The sequence below is a fragment of the Danio aesculapii genome, chromosome 5 (genome assembly GCF_903798145.1).
Source record: "Danio aesculapii chromosome 5, fDanAes4.1, whole genome shotgun sequence".
NCBI lineage: Eukaryota > Metazoa > Chordata > Actinopteri > Cypriniformes > Danionidae > Danio > Danio aesculapii.
In genome coordinates this window covers 29183158-29210107 of record NC_079439.1, presented here as the reverse complement: position 1 = coordinate 29210107, position 26950 = coordinate 29183158, and the positions used below count along the sequence as shown (strand labels likewise).

Here is a 26950-nt window from a genome sequence, read left to right as displayed (position 1 = left end):
GTTTGTGTTGTGAGAGAATGCAGCATCATTTTTATGTTTATGCATTGTGAGGATTTGCAAGATGTGTGCTTTCAAACCGATGAAGATCTTTCCTTAAAGATCTTTTCTTAAATTGCAGCATGTTAAGCTCTCTCGGCCACCGTGTTTCTATTATATATTAATGTTGCATTCAGGGTAAAACAGGTTTTAATACATACAACACAGACATTTTTGTGTGTTTTAAGCATTTATAATTAGATATCTGTTGAAAGTGCATCATAAAAAAGTATGTTACAAAGTACAGTATTGCTTGAGCTGCTTGTTGACACAGCATACAAAAGTAGAAAAGAATTTAATCTATGGGATGTAGTAATTTTCTGAAGTAATGTAAAGTCTCAAGCTTTAATTTTGTCTCCGTAAAAAAGTATTGCTTTAGAACTGATCAGCAAATCATAAAAAGAATCATTACAATACAGAATTTGTGCTCATTTACACAAAAAAGACTGTACAAATAAATAAAATTATATCTATAAAAGTTCCAGTTAAAAACAAGCATGACATTCATTGACTCAATAATAGTTTACACACTGTAAATTGAATTTCAGTGTGCTAAGCATTTGGCTTTTTTTCACAGTAAGGTCTGGAGTGACACTAGCGCCCGCCGGTCACACTTTGGACACAGGTGCTCCATGTCACACTCTTGGAGTAGGTGGTCTAAGAGCCTAAAAGGGGGAGAATTAACAGTGTCAGAAGACCTGATAACTACATTTTTCAAATACTTTAGTCACTTGACTTGGGAGAGGTGATTGTACAGTACAGTTCACCCAAAACATTTATTCCATTTTCACCTTTTATAACATTATTCAAGCTTAAAATAAATGATAATCAAGGATATGATATTTTGAGGTTTTCAAATCTGAAGGCAAATTTAAATCATTTTAATGTTACACTGATTTCTAATAAGGTGAATGATTTGTCTTTAATTACCACTGAAACATCTGTCTCTAGCCTAATGTAGGTAAATTGGGGACAGTAATTAAAATAAAAGACTTTTATTAGAGATACAGTAGGTGAATTTGACTCATTTTTCAAGAGTTCCAATTGCCCACCAAAATTGAAGCTGTGAAACAACGCTGTATTGTATTTCAAATTAACATTATATTAGTGAAAGTATATCAACCATATTAATCGACTACAATTTTGTTTATATTGTATAAATAGATGACTTAAGAAGGTGGGAAATGCAATCGCCTTTGGTTTTCGCTATGTAACTTTGCGAAACGGGAACGAAATGCCGCGAAAAGTGTGCTTCCACATGTGACGACACATCATCGCGCATAAGTTAAACGGCGTACAAACGTCATGGAAAACTGAAGACCGAATAGTTCAACGACAAAGTAAAGTACTCTGACAGTGTTATTAGGATAGACTGGGAAGTATGGTACAGTATATCAAATGGTAGCCTATATCACAGAACATTTTACATGCTGCTCACGACGATATACGACATCGAAAGAAAATCTGGTCTCAAGATGGCGTGCAAATAGCAGGTAAGTCTGCAAACTAATTTGATCTTGTAATATTACACGTGACTTGTCTTTGCCAATTAAGCAGGGAGCTCATAGCCTACTCTCAAACAAACAAAAAAAAAATGAAGGAAAAAAACAAACAAACAGCTGCTTTAGGGGTAGTTCACCATAGGATAGTTATTGTTCCATACATCTAGACACTTGTTCGCCCTCGTACCAGATACTGAAGTAAACAATTAGAGAGATTTATATTCATCTATTGACTTGTCTTGTGTGTAATTTTCATTTTCGACTTCGAGTGAACTATCTGTTTAAACACAGTCATTAAACGTGTTACTTAGTGTCTTATGTGCTTTGGATTGGACCAAGGCAAACTATGAAGCTTTATTGGAACAACATGAGGATGTGAGTTATTAATTTTTGCTTTTGGGCTGAAATATCCATTTAAATATTGAGCTGTGCTACCTGTCGTGCAGCCATGAAGTCATTATGTGGAGCGTGCACTGAGTAGGGTGGAGGTGGAGGGGGTGCTGAGGGCTTGATTACCTAAAGAAGAATCAAGAAGAAAAATCATGTAATTTCTTTACATTCAATTTAGATTATAAATAAGTAAGATGTGGCAGGAAGTTACTGGAGTTGGCTTCTGATTTGGCGTAGTATGTCTCTGTTGGCTGAGATCCGGGATGTCAACTACATGAACTTTCTGCTGCCTTGGCTGGCTTCTAAAAAAGAAAAAAACAATATGTAATATCCCAACAAGCATTTAAAAAAAAAAAAAAAAGATGTCTAATAGATGTCTAAACACAGTCATCTTGGCTAAAACAAGGCTAAATTTGGGCTGTCAATGAAAATCTAATAGTCGTCTAAGAATAGGCCAAAACTAGACTAGTCATCAAGTAAAGAGAAATGAATGACTACACAATAACTTTGTCTATTTGACGACTAGTCTAGTTTTGGGCTATTATTAAATTTCTATTAGATTTTCACTGACAGCCCAAGTTTAGCCTTGTTTTAGCCAAGCTGCCTATGTTTAGCTATCTATTAAACACAAAATTGTTTGCTCCGATGCTTGATTTATTAATGTCACCCATGTGCAAGTAGTGGTTTCCTGTAGTCTTACCTGTATGAATGTGGAGTGCTTGTTCTGCGTTTGCATAAGAAGACAGTCAGTCCAATTAGAAGTATCACAATCACGATGGTCACGATCACAGAAATGGCTATTATCACACCTAGAAGTGCAAAGAGGCAAAAGGGTCTCACTCATTATCCTCAAAACTAAAAGAATATGAGGCTACAATGAACGCAGTGTTTGCTAGATTAAAATACCTTTAGACAAACCCTCACTGTCTGCTGGTTTGTCACAATCTGGCAGCAACCATCCAGGTTCACATTTGCATTGCAGTCTGTGGTCACAAACCTGTAACATATACTTATATTAGTTCTTCTAAATAACACAGTTGCATCTTGTAATGTAGGAAGGAAATTATGTTATTAGAATTGAGTAACAAACCAATGACCTTTTCAAAATAGAGCACTGGTCAAAAAGTCTGTGTTATTTTATAAAGACTAATGAGAATGTAATATTGAAAATAGGTCATACCCCGTGGCCTTTGCATTTGTTTGAGCAGTTTGTTGCTTTATAAGCCGTCTCTAGGTCAACACACTCATTCTGGTTACAAACCTGTGAAAACATCCAACAAAATCAATGGCAAAAATACTGTGTATATTTATATATATGCTTCCTGTGGCACTAACATGGTATTTTCACAGTTTTTTCTACGCAGTTTGGCAGTTTCTCCACATGAAAATGCAGTATCAAGTGACTGAAATTGAATCTTTCTAAAAACTGCAGCCAGGATGACGATTTTCTGAGACATCGGGTACAGTGTGGTTGTGTGGCCACTTAAACCAGATTTTTTTGCCTCATGATTTCGGTTTTCTGTTTTCTTCTTTCTGATTGGCTAACACGGCTGAGTTACAATAGTTTGTTCCTGAACAGCCGGAGAAGCTTGAACACGTTTCTAGGACCGTATTTCTAGGACCTTTGTTTTACATCTGTTGTTCCTTATCCATCCAGTAGGGGGTAAAAGATATAAAAAATCTACCCCTACCCCTTCTTCTTGGCCCTTGAAACAGAGTGCTTCAAAATGTACCCCTAAAAAATGGGACAGCAACACCTGCACAAGTCTTCAAATGCCATCACAATCTCATACTAAATATGAAATTGATGATAGTGACTGCTGTAATTATTCCAGTTGCGTTATTTATTTTGGTATTTATCTTCAGGACATCACTGAAGGCAACGATATCATGTTATCATAATGATATAATGTGGCAATAAGCTTGTAACTGTACTGCTCATTCACACCATGGACATATTCATCTTTATAAACACACAAAAACAATATGAACATTATACCAGACTCTGTAAAAAGCTCATTCCCAGCCACTAGACTTTACTGACAGGGTATCCGAATGACAGACGTGAAAGTATGTTGTGGGACTACTATACGGGTGTTATTATTATAGATTATAGATAGTGAAATTTAGCTTTTTTTAATTGTATTTTAAAAAGCATGACCGTAAAACACAAACGCAGTTATGAATGTATTAAAACATATGCTTGTTTGTTGTAAAAATTATGAATAATGCCAAAACAATACTAATTTGTGCATCTACTGACTTGCATATGCAGCCATGTTGCCATTGTAGAAAATTTTCATACATGGTTTCTAGTATGATCCTGGAAAATCTCTGTTTCAAGGGCTATAAATCCCTTCCTCTTAGCCCTACACCTTCAAGCTAAAGAGAATTGGGATACCTCTACCCCTTCACGTGAACACACAAAACAGGGTGTAGGGGTAAAGGGAAGGACTTAAGGTTAGAATTAGAATTGGGCCTTGAATTGAACAGTTACCTTCCACATTCACATTAACTGCATATTTTGACATTCAGTGTTTACCGCGTTTCCTGTGGGCATTGGGTTTAGGTGGTAGGGGTGGTTCAGTCCTGAAACTGCAGCCCAAATGTGGAAGATGTGATGTGAGGCTAAATTGTTGCGTATTCCACGTTGTTCGCACTGAGGGATGGTAAAACTGCAATATGCAATATACTTACGCAGATATTTAAAGGTGCAGAAGGTGATTGACTTCAGAAACATTTTTTGTTGTGCTGGTTAAAAGCCTCCACACATTCTGATAGTACTGATTAAAGTAAATGGTCTAAATGTATTTATATGTATTTTTATATTCTGGGTAAGGCATAAGACTAAAAAATGTTCATCAGATTAAAAATCGTCAGGCAGACTAATAACTCAATTACGACGGGTATCTCAAGCTGTCATCAACAAATTTAAATGTGTATTTCTGTGCAGCCTGTCATGCAGATACAGTAGATACGTCCCTCGCGTGTTTACATGAAGCATGGATCTACAGCTGACAGAGAGTGACATCAAGTTAACTCAGCAAGCATCAACCTGAACTTCTTTCTGTATGACCATCGTGGCCTTGTATCCATGAAAAGAAAGATCATTTTTGAAAGGGCTTCAGAGAAAAAAATGCAGAATCAGAACTTTTCTAAATCCTGAATCAATATCGGAATTACTTTTGTACGCTGGAGGGAAATGACATTATGCAGTTCAAAACAACGGTCTAAAGGATGACAATATGGCAGCAGTGTTACCTTTATACAGCTATGTTTTAAAACTATTTTAGTCACACAAAGCTTAGGTAGATTTGAATGTTAATGAATGGACACGGAGGTTTTTTTCAGCCTCTGAAAATGTCCGGCAAAAGATATTAGACTATTTTAAGTTCATGGAGTATCTTTTACAGCATTGAAAGTATAGTCGTTTAAATAGACCTAAGCATTCATTTAGTTGTTCAAGTGTAAAAAGAGATGAAAACTAGTGATGTATGAGGATCACCGAGCACAATTTGAAAATGTCACTTGTCTTGGTAATGTAAGTGTAATGTAAAAAGATGATAGGATATATGTGTTTTCAGCACTCCTATTTTCTGATCAGATTTTTATTTAGTTGAATAACAACACAAAAGTAAATAGTGCTCTTCCACCTCACCAGCTTTACTGAGGTAAAGTTTGATTTTATATTCGCATATTCGTTCATTTTTGAACAGTGACAACCTGTCACGCTTCCACTACTAACGTTAATATTGGGTCTGAAATAGCATGTACTGTAGGTATGACTTCAAAACAGAATTAGCACTATTTAGTTGACTGTGAACAGTGTTGTATTTTATAGTCATTGGCTGATTATATGATTTCACTACTTAGAATTTGCAAACAATACTTTTCTGAAATTATATTATTAAGGAGAAAGTCTGAATGTGCGGATATAAAACCAACTTTACCCCAATGCCAGTTTTGGGAAATATAATTCCTGCACCCGCTGACCTGTCAACAACTACGCTGGACAAAGTGTGTGGCTCCATAGTGTTTTCTAACTGGTGAATGACATGATCTAGTGTTATATAAGGTCATCTATCATCATCAGATTGTCATCTATTGGGTGACTTAAGGAGGCATGGCTTTGGACGGCAGGGGAGGGATGTAAATTTTCAAAGTTATGCTAATATTAGCATTATGGCAGATCACCCACTGCACCTTTAATTCTGCGTTTGGTGTGAACCCAACATAAAAGGCTTTTGTTGTTTCGCGTGTTCTTAACATGCTTTACAGTGCATTTTTATGTGAATTTTGTTTTAAATGAAGGCAGGGAAAACGCTATAAAAATACCATGTACGTGTGGACATGGCTTTTTAAAGGAGTACTTATTAAAGAACTTCTAGATGTTGGTGTGTTTGCATTATAATTGACAGAGATTAGCCTTACCAGCCCTTCCCCACATTTGGTGCCAATGTCGACTTGGCCATAATCCTCTTCAGGACTGCCGTAAAATGTGGCTTTACAGTTGTTGAATGTCACCAAGCGACCATAATTGGGATTTTCATTGCCATTTTCACAAAACAGCTTTCCACACATGATGTCTCTGTAGAGAGAAATAAAACTGGTAGTTGAGCAGATGGAGCAAAACAGATATATGGAAAGAATGAATGGATGTAAATGCAGATGGAAAATCATACTGTTTTTGGCATCCGATATATTTATCTCCATTGCGTTTGCAGTAAGCATAGTACTCTGCTCTTGTGTTTATGTTGTAGCAGAAATCTCGAGCCACCACCGAAGCTTTATTATTGATAAAAGTTTTAAAAAGTCAACAAAGTCATAAGGATCTGATTCTTATTCAGTATCACTGTATTGCATCAATATACTCACTTGGTCCCCACATTTTAATGCACTGCTCCTCTTTCATAGGACACTGGCCATTGTAGCAATAGCCTTTCCCGTTCTTGCAAGGGACTCCATTGACTGTAAAGACATCTTCAGGACACTCGGCTGATTTTCCAGTGCATGACTCAGGTAAATCACAGTCATCGACTTTAGGACGACACACGTGTGAGGCTGACATGATCTGATGGGGAGAAATAAAAACATATGTAGGTTACACTTCAGAGTTTGTAAGTTTGATGGTAGTTCTTCACAGCTTCAGATGTCACTACTGCTGGCTGAATGCCTGATGCATATGGAGCATAACATTGGAAACACTTGGATGAATTCTATCTTCTGTAATGTGTTGCATTCTTTAAGTGTCTGCCTGAAAACAAAGGCTTCAGGTTGACAAACCCCCTTACATGAATGAAGAAAGTGGCTGCGCTTACAAATTTGACTTATGATGATCAAGTGATCACTGAGATTTCTAAAGGACATGTAATTTAGTGCATAGGCTCTCTAAAAGACACTAATGTGGAGACATCAACATTACTTATGCCTCTAAACATCATGCTGAACAAAATGAACTGTGTATGGTTGATTAACACCTCAGTCAGATGGTAATGAAATCAGCAAATGAGTCCAGACCTTTACCTGCTGTGGAGGTCTGGCTATGTAAGACTAGGTGGTAGTTAACAGTAATTTCATATGATCATATATTTTAAAACAGATTTTTGACATTTTGTTACATTTTTAAAGACTGTTTGGTAACACTTCAGAGTAATGGTCCATTAGGTAAGTTTGAATAATCTTGCAAAGCATTTATTAATCATAGTTCAACATTAACTGAGGCGTTATAAAAAAATCCAAAGTTGTGCTTGCTAACAATAGTTAATGCTAGAGTTAACATGAACTAACATTATTTAACTTAAAGAGCAAAAACTAACATTAACAAAGATGAATACACACAGTAACAAATGTATTACTAATAGTTTGTTCATGTTAGTAAATACATTAACATTAATTATGGACCATTATTATTATAGAATTATTTTTCAGGGTTTTTACCTTTAATGGATAGGACAGTAAAGAGTATTGACAGGAAAGCAGGGGGAGCATAGAGAGGGGAAGGATTGGCATAGGATCACGAGGCAGGAATTGAACTCGGGTCGTCGTAAGCTCCGAAATGCATATGCCGACGCACTAACCACTACACCACTGGCACCGACAACTATGGATCATTATTTTAAAGTGTTATTGATGGTTTTACATTATTTTGGACTATTATTTATCGTAAAAGTGAACGTCATTAGATTGATTTTCCTCCAATCACTGATTTGACAGAGCTGGTTTTTGCACACCATGGTAAGTTTAAAATCAATAATAGTCCATATTCAAAACAGTGCAAGCATTTTTTTTACCAAAGAACAAGTACCAGTTTGGTACACATATTACATTGAGCTTTTTAAAATTTATAAAAATAAATTACATTCAGACTGATCATGAACTCAAGTCTGTAGTGTTTTCCCACTGTAAAAATTATATTGCTTAGGTATGGGGTTTTAAAGTAGACCTAAAATGTTCACCTGTTGATTTGTTTAGAGGTAAAAGAGACATAAAGCCTATTTAGTTTATGGTAGTTGTTGTAGGTAAGAACAAATGTAAACACATTTTTAAAATCTTGTACTTAAAGCCTATTTGGTTTATAATAGTTGTTGGTGTTATGTCTCTTTTAACCGCTAAACAAATCAACAGGTTAACATTTTAGGTCTACTTCAAAAGCCCATACATATACTAATATGCATAGACATTAGTCAGTACTGAAGCCAAATCTGCTGTTAATCTTACAAAATAACTTATGAAAACAGTCCAAAAATGAGTAGACCAAAATATAAATGGTTGAAAATATTCATTTTCAAAATTGGGTGTAATCATTTATGCTGAGCACTGTATATGTTCCAAGCAGTTGTTTAATACTTTCGTGATTTGATGAATGGCAGCAAAACTACTCCACCTTACCTTACAGTTGTCACAACATTCTCCTGCAGCACATTGTGAGCCTACAGTCAGTTTGCAGGTGGTTGCATTGCAACATGGGTTTTTACACTCCTATACAAAAACATATAGAGTTAATCTTGGTTGTGAAATAACAACACTGAGAATTTCTTTTGACATCTTAGCATAGTGGGTGTGTTCAAGTTGTGTGCACATAATAAATGTCTTTTCAAGCACTTGTTCTGAGAAAAATGTGCTGAAAATTAATTTACTTGCCAAAGCAGACAATAGGTGAATAAGGTACATGCTACTCAAATGTCAGGAAAAAAGACTAATGTACATTTAAACAAATCTGCAATCATATTACAGTACATGCATACTAAACTCAGTAGAGAGAGCACATAGTTAAAATTAATATATATATTCTATATATATATTAATTTTAACTATGTGTATGGTTGTATATATATATTCTTCAAATATTTCCCAAATTATGTTTAATGAGGTAAGGAATTTTTTACAGTATTTCCTATAATATTTTTTTCTTTTGGAGAAAGTCTTAATTGTTTTATTATTTTATTTTTTAATTTTAGTTTTTTAAAACCATTTTAATGTTTTTTTTTTCGATTGTCTATAGTAAAAACAATAGTTATACTATGATTTGCATAATTACTTGCCTAATTAACCTAGTTAAGCCTTTACATTGCACTTTAAGCTGAATACTAGTATCTTAAAAATATCATGTAAAATATTATTTACTGTCCTCATGGCAAATATAAAATTAATCATGAGTTATTAAAACTATTATGTTTAGACATATGTTCTAAGTTCTTTCTATTAAGCCGAAATTGTGAAAAAATATAGAGGGGGGCTGATAATTCTGACTTCAACTGTATGTACTATGAAATATCAGCTGTCCTCATATGCATCACAAACCCCCATTAGCACCTGAATACTTCAGTAACATGTTGTCATGTGTATGCTGAAAACATTCCTGTGGAGAACAGGCTGTGCATGTCTTGACAGAATCGTTCTTCCTGAAAGCGTTTGGCTTCTGCTTGTTGGGTATGTCTGGCCTACTTACATTCCAATGTGCGGAATACAATAAGTCATATTTCTTTGCTGTTTGCTCTAATCTTTTCATTACTGTAGGAATTTCAATTACAGTTCGTTGAATTGAATTTAGAAAAACCCCAGACTGTTTACCTGCACCGTTCCACAGTCGCATTCTTCTCCAATCTCCACAAATCCATTCCCACATACAGCCGGCTGAAGCAGATCTCTTGCTTGGGGTTTGTTTAGAAGGCATTCTGGGCTTTTGTTGTTCAGATAGTCTACAAAGGCACCAGTACTACAGCTGCTAAAGTGTTGAGGGATGAAATAGCTGCAGAGACATGAAGTATTATTTCAGAACCATATTTGGACTATCTGCAGTACTGGCCTAAAGATTTTGTAATTGCAGAGATTAAAGTGCTACATTGAAAACATTTGATTTGCTAATATTAAAGGGATAGTTCACCCAAAAATTAAAATTGTGTCAACATTTACTCTCCCTTCACATGTTTTATTTTGAAGAAAGCTGAAAACATATAACCATTGACTTCCATATTTGTTTTTCCTACTATGGAAGTCAATGGTTATAGGTTTTCAGCTTTCTTCAAATTATCTTCTTTTGTAGTAAGTAAGTAGTGGTTTTGACTGATTTGAATGCAATATTCTCTACATCTGAGATGTAGAATGCAACAATAGTAAGCATATGCAGGTACAGTATATGGTATTAGAGTCAGTATATACAGTCAGTACCTGAGAGCAGCTGTCATGATGCATGAACTGTCAGAACAAACACAGGAGCTGCTGTCATGGTTCATGCCGAGATTGTGCCCCATCTCATGAGCTATAGTTGCCCCCACTGCTGTGGCCATAGAGTTGTGATCCTTTGAAGAGGGAAGTTCGGTTAGCATTCAACTGTAGATACAAGCAAGCTGCAACATACTGTAGATGTTTCTTAATCTGTCTTGAAGTATTAAATCATGGTTCATGCGGCTCATGGAATTTATGGAATATCATGGAGTTTTAAAAGGTCTATTGCAGACATTGAAAGGGAATTTTATTTAATTATTTATTTTGTCCAAATCGTTGATATAAGGGATGTGTGTTTGTCATTAATCAAGATTTCTGATGATTGTAGTCAGATTTTACAAATTTTGTGACTTTTTTGTTTTGTTTTACCATGAAAATACAGTAGGTACGGAAAGTATTCAGGCACCCTTTCATTTTCACTCTTTGTTATATTGCAGCCATTTTCTAAAATCATTGAAGTTATTTTTTTGTTGACATGTTGAAAACCTCATGCTGGGCCGAAGGTTTACCTTTCAACAATACAATGACTCTAAGCACACAGCTAAAATAACAAAGGAGTAATTTAACAACAATTTTGTGACTGTTTTTGAATGGCCCAACTAGAGCCCTGACTTACACCCAATTAAGCATCTCTGGAGAGACCTAAAAATGTCTGTCCACCAACGTTTACCATTCAAATTGACAGAACTGGAGAGAATCTGCAAGGAGGAAAGCCAGAGAATTCCCAAATCTAGCTGTGAAAAACTTGTTGTACCTTTCCCAAAAAGACTCATGGCTGTATTAGATCAAATAGTGCATCTACTAAATACTGAGCAAAGGGTCTGAATACTTAAGACCTTGTAATGTTTTCATTTTTAATAAATATGCAAAAATGTCAACAATTCTGTTTTTTTCTGTCAATATGAGGTGCTGTGTGTACATTGAGAAAAAAATGAACTTAAATGACTTTAGCAAATGGCTGCAATATAAAAAAAATGAAAAAATTAAGAAGGTCTGAATACTTTTCGTACCCACTATATACACAAATTTACACAACTTAATTACTTTTTCGACCTCAAGAACCATTGGTCAAAATATAAAATAAACACTTAGAGAAATGAAGAGAGAAAGTGTTAACCTCTCAACCTCTTTATTTGTTGAATGACTCTAAATGTTGAAAATAAACGACTGTTCAAATCTCTTCAACAAGAGCATTAGAAAAAATGATGTTAGAAATTTACTTTTTGCAATCATTACATCAATACAATAAATGTAGCCTCGTTCAAATAGGCTTTGGCTGAATGTGCACTGCGATAATGCCAGACACACTGCTGTGCCGTGTCCATGACAACTCGAGGTATCGCACACTATAAAAACATTCTGTACGCAAATATGTTTTTTAATTAAAACCACAAAGATCGGCAGAAAGAATTTGAATATTGTCCTTGCTGGCCAGAGGATATCTGCACCAATTTAAAAAAGCACAAGCTTTTCTTTCAGTTTGCACCATAAGCTAGCAGAATCGCTAAAATTCTGGAGGGATTTTATCCTCTGTTTTTTATTCATTGTAAGTTATGGAAGTTCATCGTTTTAAGCATACCTCTCATTGAAAGTTAGGGAATGGGACATTTGGTTTAAGTAAAGAACAAGAAACTATCCAATAGGTATTACACAGCAGTCAATGCGATGGTGATCAATAATTGAAACAATAATTATTGTAAAAAGCATTATACAAATAAACTTGAATTGAATTGATCCAGCTAAATTCAGACACACCATATTTGTATTTTTTTAGTGGATTATACTATTATCATATTATCATAACCTCATTTTAATGTTAATGAATACATGTATCTTCTGACCTTTTTTATTGATTGATTAATCAAATTCATTAAAATTAGTTACGAACAAGTACAACATTAGTTTGGTGGTTGGAAACTCTTTTTTTTTGTGGTTGTGCCTTATCAACATTAAACATTAATTATTTGCAAGTGTTTTATAGCCTTATAAGCTTAAACATACAGTATCATATGATATACAGTGTTCTTAGAGCACAGACATGAAGTATGGACACAGAAAGTCGGCTTTCACCACTGTGTTGCTGGAATACAAAACTAAGTCCTCTTTTATGTCAATTATCAAAGACACACGAGCCTTTGTCTAAACACATTTGGGGAATTGATGCACATGTCAGTTTGGTGAATACAGTAGTGAAACTGTATCTCTTGGAGATCTTTTTGATTATGCCTCAGGCAGAAATTATTTAAATTCAGATGTTGGAGTGGACTTTGTGCTTTGTAGCGTTGTGTATATTTTCAAGCACAAACGACAGCATTACAGAAATTTAAAAGGTTAATAAGTTCCTTTTAAAGCACATTTAGAAAACAATAACTTGATTAATAAATAACCACAATAATGAATCATTATTTGTAACAATTTCTTATACATTTGTGACAATGCTTTTTTTTTTCATTAGTACCTGAACAATCCCAGTTGAAAGTCCTCCACACAGAGTTCCAATGTAAGCCAGACCTACAGTTGCTCCATCCAGGTCAATTGCACTGGCAGAAGGACAAAAATCAAAGTTTAATTTTCACCCAGTGCAGCTAAATTACATTGGGTTAGTTAATGAATTGAATATATTGTCTGGCTTCTTTCTGGTTCAGCTTCTTAAAGGGATAGTTTACAGAAAATAGGAAAGTTCTGTCATTGTTTCCATACCCTCCACTTGTTCCAAACCTTTTTGTGTTTCTTTTTTCGGTAGGAAGATATTTGGAGAATGTTGGAAGGCAGCAGCCACTGACTTCCAATTAATTTTTTGTTCTTATTTTGCATATCAGCGGATGCTTTTTTCCAACATTCCTCAGAAAGAAATTCATAAAATTTTAGAACCACTTGCGTGTGAGTAAATCCATAGGAATTTTTTTTTTTTTGGGTGAACTATCCCTTTAAGCATTTAGAATACAATGGCATGGCTTTGAACAGCTAATCTGATTAAGAGTATTTCATTTCCACATGTAGTCAATGGTGCTTACGTGAGGAGATGGGCATTGTCGTGCCGCTGCCGTTTTATGAGGTCACTGTTTCTCCACTTGGTAAAGCTGTCCAAAGTTGCTCCGGAAGCCGCAGACACTGTTATCTTATCACTATCTGTCCACACTTCAAATCCAGTCAGAGCAACAAAGGTGTTGATTTCTTTATATACCTGCATGGATAGAAAAGCATGACAAAAAGAGAGTTGTACTGTGTGTGTTGTCCTACATCGTGTACAACAGCGTCCAAACATCTGTTTTTTGTTAGTTTGTTTTTAAGATTTAACACCTAAATATACAAGTTATAAAAAAATGTAATAATGTAGACAATTAACATTTGCTTTTTAAATTTTTATCTATGTTATTAGTAGACTTTTTTTTAATTGCGATTCACAATGAAGGAACACAACCCAGGCTCATTGTTGAAACGTACCCCTATACATTTCTAGAGATTGCAAAATACATTGCTGGAGGTTTGTGTACGCTTTTTCAGATTTCAAATTAGTAGTTCTGGCTACGTAATTTGCACTCACCAGAAATGTATACGCGGGTACATTTTTACAATGAGCCTGTGTTGTAGGAACACATGCAATTGTTGTAATATTTAAAGATGTTACAATTACTATTTAGTTTAGTAGACAGACACATTTCCACTTTATAATGGACAGAAGCAAAATGGACAATAAAGTTAAACTATGTTAAACTTGTGGAGAACATGAAAGTTATCCAGTGTGATTTGACTAAATCACTAAGCACTAAATATATACCCCTGAGAAGATCTGCTGATGGCAAAGATCTGTAACCAGTCCTTGCCAGTTCCCCTGGCCTATAGCCTCACTAGTTTCTGTGGCTTACCACCGTGTGTCATGAATGTTGTCATGCTAGACTTTTTCAGATGCTTATGTGTCATCAGCAACTTACATTATTGATGAAGTTGATGATCTCAAATATCCTCTTTCTCAGCTTCCCGATATCGCTGTTCAGATTCTTGTACTGAGAGGAAACATAAATTTAATGATAAATCAAATAATGACTTCGTTCATTAGTCACACTGGCTTTAAGACACACTGTCTGAAATCTGTTCGCATCAGTGTTTTTAAATTTACTTTGACAAATTTAGAAATTTGGGAATGACAATGCTGAACAAGCGCAAAATCCTTTAACTTGTTTAAGTTTTTAAATGTCAAATAGCAGCTGATAATGACTAAGATGCCAAAAATAAGTCAAAAAGCTTAATGTACAGTTGAAGTCAGAATTATTAGTTTTTAAATGAGTAATTATTAGAATTATTACTTTTTAACGGAGAGAATTTTTTAAACCTATTTCTAAACATAATAGTTTTTATTACTCATTTCTAATAACTGATTTATTTTGTCTTTGTCATGATGACAGTAAATAATATTTTACTAGATATTTTTTTCAAGACACTTCTATACAGCTTAAAGTGACATTTAAAGACTTAACTAAGTTAGGTTAACGAGACAGGTTAGGGTAATTAGGCAAGTTATTGTATAATGATGGTTTGTTTCTCTAGACAGTCGAAAAAAAAAATAGCTTAAAGGGGCTAATAATTTTGACCTTAAAATGTTTTTTAAAAAATTTAAAACTGCTTTTATTCTAGCCGAAATAAAACAAATAAGACTTTCTCCAGAGGAAACATTTTATCAGACATATTTTGAAAATTTCCTTGCTCTGCTAAACATCATTTGGGTAATAATTAAAAAAGAAAATAATAATTCAAAGAGGGGCTAATAATTTTGATTTTAACTGTATATAAAATCTAAAAATAAATACATTTTTAGTATTTTTTTTCTGCATTGTTCATGGAGAGGCATTGACCACTCTTACCTCTCTGTTGTCTGCAACAAGGAAGAACTCATTGTATTTTTGCTGCTGGAATAAAGTTGGCCCCTGATAAAGCGGAAATAAACAGACACAATAAATAGAGAAAACAGAAGAATTACTATTCAGAGAACAATGTGACCTACTTGATTGCATTCAACTGTATTAACACAGGATAATCTTTTTTACTTTTAACTTCTGCAATTTACTGCAATTCTCATCTCAACATTTCAGAATAACAAATGAGACTTGATCACATGATGATTTGGCTAAAATTAGATGAATCGTTATGAGCTGTAACCTGATGATACTTTTTGTAATGCTAATAGTGTAAATGAATGCACATTCTTACTGAGGAACGAGAGCGTGCTTTGAGAATGCGTGGAGGAACTCCATCGCCACTCTCATCCCAGGTTGTGTTGGTGACTCCACACACCCTTGGCGTGGCTTCATTTACATCTTCATACTTGAAGACGGCATGGTCGCCATCACTATCTTCAGACAACGGCTCGATCAGAAACCTCTGCTCTGCTGTTTGGAAATAGCCTCTGTGAAGACATGGACACAATGTCATTAGTAAGATCTTTTAGAAAGAGATTGGAAAGCTGCCCAAGTGCTGACTTAATTAAGAGTACTTAGGAAAGCATGCGTGATTTATATGTTTGATTTAATCTAAGCTGAAAAAACAGATCAAGCTGTAACTTCCTTTAATTGCAGAAAGTTGAAGAACACAGTTGAGGCAACTAACTGATATTGCTGCATATTTAGAAGCAGAGTGTGTAACCTTAGATCATTATCAAATCTTAACATGAGATCTCACAATTATTTGCATGATTAAACTTGACTTCAGCTGAAAAACAAATATGATGGATGGTTGGCTGCTCTCTTGGCATGTGTTCAATGATTGATAGTTATGCACAAGACATTATAAAGGCACTCTTTAGGTACAGTTGCCAAGCTGTTGAAGATCTCTTTGTCAATGTGCTTAGACACCAACCAAATTTTGTGACATGATATGTGATATGATTTTGAATTGGAGACAGGCAGACTCTAATTACAGAGTATTTTGTACAGCGACATTGGATCTTGAAAATAATTGTAATGACACACAAAATAGAACTTTATTTCTTTGAACAATGCTACAAATTGGGTGGCGCAGTGGGTAATGCTGTCGCCTCAACAAGAAGGTCGCTGGTTCGAGCCTTGGCTGCCAGTTGGCATTTCTGTGTGGAGGTTGCATGTTCTCCCTGTGTTGGTTTCCTCCAGGTGCTCTGGTTTCCCCCACAAGTCCAAAGACATGCGGTATAGGTAAATTGGGTAAGCTAAATTGCCCGTAGTGTATGTGTGTGAATGAGTGTGTTTGGGAGTTTTCCATTTATAAGTTGCAGCTGAAAGAGCATCCGCTGTGTTACATTCCATGTTTTGTTTTTGTACGTATTGTTGTATGTTGTGTTTGGTTTCTTTTCTCCCTCTCTCTCTATTTCTGTTACCAGTTTTTCAACTAGGTGTAGAGGAGAGGAGGTTGATTGATTGCACCTGCTGCTCATTACCTTAAAAGCTGATCAGTTGCAAGCCGTTTGAAGCTTGTTTCCAGAGTGTGGTCTCTCTTACCTGCCTGTCTGCCTGCCTGCCTGCCGTGTTGTGTTGTGTTGTGTTGTGTCGTGTTGCCCATAGACTTTCACTCATACGCACGTGAATGTGTCAGACCACAAACGCAAGTTCCTGCGTCAAGTTTTGCAGATCACTGCGTTGCAAAAGTCAAGCTTGGTGAACTCTAACCTGCGAAATCGCATCACTTGACTGCGTGAGACCAATCGAGGATCAAAACATGACCTCTCTATAAAGAAGTTTAAAATATGGAGCAATCGCTCGCTTTTTAAAATTTCTAATCATCTTATTTAATCCTGCCCCTTTTCACAGTGCCGTACGACAGAATTTCGCGCACACAAACTACTGTATAGTGTGACCGCAGTTTTAGGGTTTAATTTAATGTTATTACATGTGTTAAAGCATAGTTTAATGTTATTAGTATGTCTGTATCTGATGATAAATAATTGTTTTTGAGGCTATCATACCTTTTTTTTATGATATATCATGGCTTATTTATTCCTGTTGATCCACTTCTGAATGTGTGTAGGCAGCCATGAGAGTTTTGATCGGTGGCTTCCATGTGTGCTTTTTCTTAGTAAATTTTGGGGGATTCAGAATAGCAATTCGTAAAGGATTTTGGAAAAAAATTGGAAAGATGTGTGTTCTATGTGTGTTTTCTGAGCTTTAAGTAAAAAAAAAACAAACGCAAAAAAAAAAACTAAAAATCCTTACTGCTGATAGACTAGTGGTGCTGACTTGGTGCAATTGTGATGGGGCCATGTTCAAATCACGACTCTCTTACCTTTTCTTTTCCTGAACTTCATTTCTTGTCAATATCTACTGTCCTATTGTAATAATGCTAAAATAAATCTTAAAACAACAAAAATAGTGTTTTATACATAGATTTCATGTTTTGTTTTTTGTAATCAGACTCAAGATTTCTACGTATTGGCTTCCAAATGTAAAGAGTTATCATATTTTACACACACCAAATTACATACACAAATGCAATTTCTTACCGTAGTCCATCACAGGTGCTCACGCTCACCAAAGAGTCACTGTCATTTAATATTTTCCCATGGTAATAGCATAAATCCTGTGGAGAATTTAAAAGAGAATTGCATAAATTTTGTACACTGTGGAATGTGGATTAAATCAGAATAATGATTTATAAAATTGTTGTATTTTTTATACAGTATTTCATCTTACTCTTTACTGTGTACTGGATATAACATACCAAATCCTCCGGTGTAGTTGTGACCAGCATGCCATCTTCAGTGTAATAGGTCTCGCTGTATTCTTTAGTCAGCATGCCACTGTTGGCCAACACACATTTCTCAGATCAGTTGCAAAAGGGTTTATGATCAAATCAGTGTGTAATCTGTGTTGCAGCTTTAATGTGATAGACATACGTCTGGATTAATGAGGAAGTTTTTTTTTGGCGTTGCAACATGTGCAGATATTAAATATCACAAGATATACAGAAATGATGACAAAGGAGAAACTGAGAAGACAGACGTACGTGTTTTTCTGGAGATGCATTTCCAAGTCTTTACCACCCAGCGTCATAGCATATTTCACTCTGTCCGGTCTTGACTGAAGGAAAGAAATAACAGGTTTCAAATGGTATACAGTTGAAGTCAGAATTATTAGCCCCCCTGAATTATTAGTCCCGTTTATTTTTTCCCCAATTTCTGTTTAACGGAGAGAAGATTTTTTTCAACACATTTCTAAACATAATAGTTTTAATAACTCATTTCTAATAACTGATTTATTTTATTGCCATGATGTCAGTAAATAATATTTGACTAGATATTTTTCTAGACTATACAGCTTCAAGTGATATTTAAAGGCTTAACTAGGTTAATTAGGTTAACTAGGCAGGTTGGGGTAATTTGGCAAGTTACTGTATCATGATGGTTTGTTCTATAGACTATCTAGACCTTAAAATTTTTATTTTTTTATTTATTTCAAAATGCTTTTATTCTAGCCGAAATAAAACAAAACTTTCTCCAGAAGAAAAAATATTATCAGACATATTGTGAAAATTTCCTTGCTCTGTTAAACATAATTTGGGAAATATTTAAAAAAGGAAATTTTCATTCTTATAAATTCTTATAATTCGGACTTTAACTGTATGTAGTACTAGAGAGTATATTAGTACTCACCTGTAAGTCTCTTTTTTGCAGATCATGTAATCTGATTGGTCGTACAATCTCATAAATTTTGCCATGTAGTTCGTGAATGTGACCAACTGTAGCAGATTAACAAACACACACAGAATCACAGATTACTCCTTAAATACAAACATACAGTATTTTGAGTTTAATATAGAGGCTGTGAATGTAGCTTTTAGATTTCAGGACTGTTTCACTTGATCTAAATAGTGTATTGAAAGGACAAGTGTAAACTTGAACGGCTGATTTTGGTGATAACTGCCAACAAACATATCTACAGCAATGCCAGACTTCTGTTGTTTTAAGGTAGAAAAACCAACCGACAATGTCTGTTTTACACACTTTCTGGCCAAGATTGATATCCTTGTTTTGTTAAAGCATGTTTGCTTTACTGTGATTTTTACAGTCTTCCACTAAGAACATTTGTGGTTAATGTTTATTAAGGTGTAACTGTTCAAACAGTAACAACAATCAGCATTAAAGAGTTATTTACATGGTAGTTTTTTAAATATCAGTGTAATCTTTTTTACCAGTTTAGCAAAACATACAATACACTCTTCAAATAATAGATAAGTATAGACCTTTCAATTTAGAGTTATGTAGCATAAGCATGAGCAGTAACACAAAACTGTTTCACTCCTGATACAAGGAAATTGCATTAATCAAGAAGGTGGGTTTTTGTTATTGCACCTGAGGTAACAAAACACACTGCTATTCAGCCAAAGGTGTAGCCAGATAAAATAACAATGAGTTATTAAAACTTTATATTATAGTTACGTGAGTGTTAATACTATATTACTACATACTAATTTTTGGACTTTGGTGTGTGTATATTGACCAGACCTTTATAGTGTTAACATTATTACTTTTACATTGTTAACATTGTATTTCATTATATTTATATGTAACACAAAACACTGCAATCTACACGCTTACAAGAAATGACATACTAACTATCTTCATGTTTCTTATGTCATCTAAAAATATGCAATAATTTAGTTTTAAACATTCATATATTTAAAAAATCTTTGACATTTATATACACCTGGGATATCAGATATATTATGAATATTTTTGCCTTCAGTGAAGTCTAGAATGAGTACAAATGAAATCCTCACATACCTCAGCAATGTACAGTAAGCTCTATAAATCTAAAATCTGACACTTTAACTTTCTTATTGTAACACACATGCTTCTCCACACAACATACAGTAATCTAAGTCTCAGTCTGTGCCGTTGCAGTGCAGTGTTATTGTTGAAGAGCCCATGGTTGAGCACAGATAAGTTAATCAGTCATTGTAAAGCAGAGTCACTGGTGTATCCAGTGTCTTACCTGAGGGATCCAGTGAAGCACACAGAGTGAAGATCCACAACATCAAATGTCTTTGGGCCATTGTCAGCGTTCAGAACAACTGAAACAGGATATTATGGTCAGGTGAAGTTTTATAGTTGACGTGAGTCTAGTTTAGGCCATAGACCACACCTTATAGAGCGGTCTAACCTCTAGACATGGACTTTCAGGAAATGACACAGAGGAATAAAAGATTTGTGACCTGTTAAGACACGCCTCTGAGAAAAGAGAATGTGACAGAGAAATGCAGGCAGGCTCTGACGTATTTATTCCTGCTTCGTGGTAGATTTGTCTGTGTTTGTTCAATTTGAGGAAGTATTTTTGAGGAAATATCTAACCTTTGCTAAAATCTTTCCATTTTTGGTCCTAACCATCCAAGCTACTGTCATTTAAAATGATTATCAATTAATTATCCATTTAAACAGCTGCTCTTTTTACTGTCAAGTGGATAAGTACAGGCAGTTCTGTTATGTTGCACCAATGTTTTCTGAACACAATTCAAGCACAGACTGATTGTGATCTGAGCACTGAAACTCAAATGATCACTAAAAGAGGCTCCAATCAGTGCTCATACATCAAAACACATACAGAGAAACTAATTGTATAATAACAAAGGTATCTAAGTGACTTCTTTCATGTACTGTACATAAAATAGCTATGCATCTGTCGTATATTAAAGATAGCAAAGGGGAAAATAGAGACCAATTAAAAATGATGTTTTCTTAACTCTTCTGAAGCAAGCAAGCACTTTTCCAAATAGGTTCATGTAGTTCAAAGTGCTTTACAAGAAAGAAATAGCTAATACATTTAAAATATAAAAGAAACACATGAAATACAACAACACATTTTAAAAAACATTTGCTAATACATCTAACTTACAAATAAAACATTAATTTTATAAGATTTTACACGAAAGCTAGACTGAAGAGCAAGTTTTTCATTTAGATTTAAGCACATCAAGGTTGTTTCATGAACAATACAAGAAGCATCACTAAATTTCATTAGTTCTAATATAGTGTATAGTTAAAAGAACTGAATTTGAAGACCTAAGAGTCCTTCTGGGTTCGTAAACCAAGCATTTATGAAAGAAAGTCTGGAGCAAGTCAATGCAGTGCCTTGTAAACTAATTTTAAAATCAAAAACTCACAGGTAACCAGTGCAATGGCATTAATGCAGGTACAATGTGATCTCTCTTTTTTAGTTTTTGTCAATATTCTAGGAGCAGTATTTTGTTTTAGTTGTAGTTGAATAATTGTATTCTTTGGGAGACCTGTGAGAAGGGCATTACAGTTATCATGCCTGCTAGTTATAAATGCATGCATTCATTGTTTGGTATTAATCAAAGAGAGTAAGGGTCTTTCTTTCACGATGTTCTTCAAATTATAAATGCAGTTGTGATTATTTTACGTGTCTGAGGTTTAAAGTTAAAGTCTACTCCTAATTTTTTGCCACTTGATTCCATCCTAGTATATTTTGTTTTGCTTAGGGGTATATTTAAAAAAATGCAGGATGTCTTGAATGCAATTTAAGGGTCAATCGAGTTGAACTGGATCATCAGGAGATACGGCTATGTAGAGCTCTGTCATCAGCCTAGCTATGAAAAGAAATACTATGCTTCTGTGACTGATAGGTAACAAACAAAGATTGAAAAGCAGTGGTCCTAAGACTGACCCCTGTGGAACCCCACATGATAACTTATAAGGTTCAGACAAAGTATTATTGATAGATACTACAAATGTGCTTCCACTTAAGTAAGATAAAATAAATTTTCAACAGTTCCGGATAGAACAGTCATAATCACTTAATATATCTAAACGTGTCTGGTGATCTATTGTATCCAATGCTGCACTCAGGCAGAACTCTAGGCCAATTTCTGTCAAGGTTTATGTTAGTCATTTGAGCCATTCCAGCATTATGGATGTGACATTTGCAGTAAAACATAAACCATAAATACACAGAGAAAGTATGCTAACATTACATTGAAACATCTGTATATATTTTCCAAAACAACTATCCACTGAATTATCGGATTAGAAAAATATCAATCTGTAAACATTTTGTGAAGTTTATTTATAAACTAGATTCGAGAGGATCACGTGCTTATGATTGACCATGGCTGGTCCTGCATTGACCATCACATGATTCTCCAATCAGATGTTTTCTAAGTTACTATACATAACCGTAGTCTTGCTAGCACCGTCATCTTCGTCTTGAAGAATCCTCTCTTCTTCCCCCATTCCCCCCCCTCCTCCTTCCTATATTGGGTGGCACAGTGGTTAGCACTGTTGCCTTACTGCAAGAACATCACTGGTTCGAATCCTTACTAGGCCAGTCGACGTTTCTGTGCGGAGTGTACGTTCTCCCCTTGCTTGCATGAGTTTCCTCCAGGTACCCCGGTTTCCTCCCATCGATCAAAGACATGCATCATACTGTAAATTGACTAAACCAAATAGGCATCATAGTCAAGTTCTTAGCCAACAGTATTTTTCCCTCATAAAGCAATTTGTTATTAGCCACAAATCAGTGGTGCCCCCAGAATATTTGCATAAGGGTGGCCAGATGAGGCCACACCAAATCTTGGGGTCGCACACAAAACAATAATAATTATGAATTCAGTGCAAAGTATATTATTGTTTCTGGTAAATGAAATAATGTAGTTTTAATTCATTTAATTAACTACTGGTAAAATGTTGCAATTTATTCCTTGAAAAAATCAGCAAGTACACGTGCAAACCAAATACAAATGCAAAATTAGTTTAAAAACACAGACAAAGGAACAAACTGAACAAAAGGCATTACTATATACACACAGTCTACAGACCCTAATAATATAATTTATCCATATTTCGTTTTGAGCCACAATATTATTAATTCAACTAATTCTGTTGATGTTTCTTTTTTGCCAAATACATCATCAAAGTCATTGAGATTTTGAGAAATCATTGAGGCCCTTGTAAGTCAACCAGCAAAAAAATAAAGGTGCTAAATAAAGTAGATTCTGAAAAGCTGATTTGAAAATGCATTTATTTATTTGAGGTGTAGCCAAAATAGCATAACGGTCAAACATGTATTTAGCACATGCTTAAAGGGGGAGGGGCAGTGAATCAGCAATGTCGTTGGTGCCAATCAATCCACAATAATTTAGTGGCTGCATTTTATTTATAAATTGAAACATTGCAAATTTACGTAAGTGCATTTAAATTAATAATAGCAACAGCAAAAACATATTGGGGTGTTACAGTACATACGGCCACCCCTGGCCACCCCTTGGGGGCGCCCCAGCCACAAATAAGCGGGGGAGTTCTAGAGATCTACCTGAACTTAATCTCCCCTCTTGCCCTAGAAACAGGAGGAAGCCAAGGATCTTTTGAGCTCAGGGCTCTCTCCGGGGACAGCATACCAAACAAGCTTTTAACCAATCTTCAGCTAAGTGTGAACTCCTGAATCATATCTTAAATGAGGGAAATAAACCTGTGTTGTGGATGTGACCAAAAAAGTATGTGAGTTTACAGTATAAAACATACTTTGTAGAAATTCTGTAGATTAAACTGCACAACCCAAAAGAAATAATGCTAATCAAAAGGATAAAAGTTGACGCAGTAGAACAAAAATGATAAATTTATATATAAATGATATAAATCAAAAATAATGATTTTATTTTATTTAAGATTTTTAAATTTTTTGTGAAAAAGCTTCATTATGGATGTGACACCTCTTGGTTATAGATGTGGCCGATGTGAAATTGCCACTTGTGTGACTTTGGTAAATCAAATTTTATCATTTATAAACATTGGCAGAGACATTTTTGAGTATTTTTACAGAACTGTAAAATACAAGCCTACACAAAAAACCTAGAAAGGGTTTCGCTGTTTTGGTGAAAAAAATTTTCATTGCAAGGTTAGCATTTGCATCGATTTGCTACATATAGCAGTCTGTAGAATAGCAGCCTCTTTACTGTTTTTTTCCCCTCCTAAAGCCAGATTGAAACGTGAAATTGAAAATTGATCAAATAATATTTTCACTTTTTTTTACTTAAAAATGTAAGATTTAAAATAGGTCAGTAATTTCTGAGACAATGATATTGTGCTGTCTAATAATGTAAACATGTCTGAAAATATTTTTATTTTACATTTTAATGAAATTGCCATCACCAGTTGCTGAATATCAAAAGATTGTTTTACTCAAACAAATAAATAACGATAAAAGACTTGCGAGTGGTGTCATTTTGAACTTTAAATGATCAAATAATCAATGATCAAATAAATAAATAACAAATATTAATTTGAAAAGACGTATACTGCTTATAGCATAATAATAAATTCACAGAATGTTTACAGGTGAGTACAGAAAGCCAAGTATAAACACAAAACAAAAAACTTTGACTTACTGTCACTTCACTGCTCTCTTGCTGTTTATTATTGCTAGTATTATCAACTTTCGTTCATGACTTGCGCATCCATTCTTGAATAGCCTGTAGACATTGCTTGGTCATCGTGTACATTTCAAAATAATCTTCCAAGTGCATTTCATCAGTCCTTCCCCTTTTCTTCAGCTTTTGTGTTTTTCACAAAGATGTCAGCGTCAATATGTGTAATGTGATCTCGATATAAACAGCTCCTTTAGTGTGTGATTTCCTCTCCCACTGAAATGCATTCTTGTTCTTCTTCTCTAATACACAAGGTCAAGTCAAGGACAACACTGCAATTATTGTGCCTTCTCCTGATGCCTCAAACAAAGCTATTGTTCGCTTGTTGGAGTGGAAAGGGCATGCAGTGTCCATTTTATGGCCGTATGTGTTTGCAAAGTGGCGCTTTTCATTCTTCCTATTCCTCCTTCTGTTTTCTGTCCTGCTGTGACCTGTTGCTCAGCTGTCTTTTCTGTCATGAATATAAACGTTTGCATGGGAGAACAACTTGAAATCCGAATCATTAAAAAGGTCAATAAAAGAGCCATCATTTATCAGTTGACCTGTACAGTTCCTATAAAAAACTTTTTTCACACTCTGAACATTCATATCCTTTAAATGATTAACATTACAAATGATGTAAGATTTTAAAACACTGCATGAACTAAATGCTCTTTACAACTCATCACACACTTACAAAACCTTATTATGAAACCATGTGGATTCCAGAATAGACATTGCTCTTTCATTGATTTATTTCCATGGTGTGTTGAAGTATTATATGGAATAATTAGATTATTTGTAGTTATTTACAACATTAAAGGGATTGGTAACCCCAAAATGTACTCATCATTTAGCTGTTCAAAGCCTATTTGAGTTCATTTCTTTTGTTTGAACACAAAGGTTCTTGAACACAAAAATATATGTATAATAATAATCCAGTGAGCACCCATTGACTTCCATAGAATTATCTTTTGTGTTCAACAGAAGAAAGAAACTTATAAAGGTGTAAAACCACATGAAGGAGTGTAAATGATGTAGTCATTTTCGTTTTTTTTTTGTGTGAACTATCTCTTTAATTCAATATTTGATGTTTAATCTGTATTTGTCTTTTTATTTGTATGCTTCATGTTCATGGTTATAATGTGTTTATGCTGGATTTTAAATAATCCTGTAGGATTTGAATTATCCAGCAAAGATCATGTGTGAGTTAAAGCACAGACAGCTCTTTATCAGATTCAGAAGGCATGTGTAGACCTGCTTGGAGATCATGCGTCCTTCATGCATTCTTCCTCTGATTTACTGTTGCATGTATTGTATGTGCATTCACAGATTTGTATAGAGTTCTAGACTGTGCACCAATAGTAACTTGTATAACAATAGCTTATTCTGCTGTCTTTGTATGACACTTTTGTTGTCCCATATTTGATCAATTTAGAAGTAATAATATTACTTCTGCAGTTTGTTTTATTCATCGGTAAGTTAACTGAATTATAACTCATTCACTGTCTTTGTGTGCATCAGGTATGTGTCTTATTGTTTTAGCTGTTTAACCCTTGTCATCATTATAAACATTTTTGTCTTTTGTTTTTATTTGTGTTATGGTGAACAGCAAAAATATAGACAAAACATTTATACTTTATTTAAGTTTAAATTAGTGCTGGTCAGAGGTGGACTGGCCATCTGGCAGACCGGGCAGTTTCCCGCTGGGCCGACATACTTTCTAGGCCGGGCTGATTATCTTCTTATGATCTGATCGGCCTATAAAATGCTTAGCAGGCTATCACTTTTTTCTGCCTAATTAACTGACTATGCTGTGATCTGTGACGCTCTGAAAGTAAGATGTTTTTTTTTTTCGGACAGACTGGCCCATGTGACATAATCAGCAGCCCATTGTTTTTTTCTTTATTGACAAACTCCTA

The 26950-nt window shown here is 34.8% G+C and overlaps 1 protein-coding gene across 1 annotated transcript; it reads right to left on the bottom strand.

Moving 5' to 3' along the window:
* Positions 1–33: 33 nt before the first annotated feature.
* Positions 34–25029, bottom strand: adam28 (ADAM metallopeptidase domain 28). The gene is made up of 23 exons (XM_056457849.1): positions 25011–25029; positions 20606–20684; positions 19264–19349; positions 18618–18691; positions 18333–18411; positions 18115–18191; positions 15858–16053; positions 15512–15574; positions 14585–14656; positions 13667–13836; positions 13111–13192; positions 10596–10726; positions 9999–10176; positions 8817–8906; positions 6804–6999; positions 6611–6713; positions 6360–6516; positions 3109–3189; positions 2835–2925; positions 2629–2737; positions 2140–2230; positions 1974–2054; positions 34–701 (listed from the first exon to the last, which is right to left on the bottom strand). Exons 2-23 carry the CDS (start codon positions 20664–20666, stop codon positions 672–674), a joined length of 2298 nt encoding a protein of 765 aa, XP_056313824.1. The 5' UTR covers positions 20667–20684; positions 25011–25029; the 3' UTR covers positions 34–671.
* Between the last annotated feature and the right edge of the window lie 1921 nt (positions 25030–26950).

Excerpts from the sequence above, each read along its gene's own strand:
- adam28 (XM_056457849.1), bottom strand. The coding sequence starts at position 20,666 with ATGGCCCAAAGACATTTGATGTTGTGGATCTTCACTCTGTGTGCTTCA. Across the intron at positions 8,907-9,998 it reads GCGACTGTGGAACGGTGCAG|GAGTGTAAAAACCCATGTTG; the intron begins GTAAACAGTCTG and ends GTTTTTGTATAG. Across the intron at positions 7,000-8,816 it reads AATGTTGTGACAACTGTAAG|ATCATGTCAGCCTCACACGT; the intron begins GTAAGGTGGAGT and ends TCTCCCCATCAG.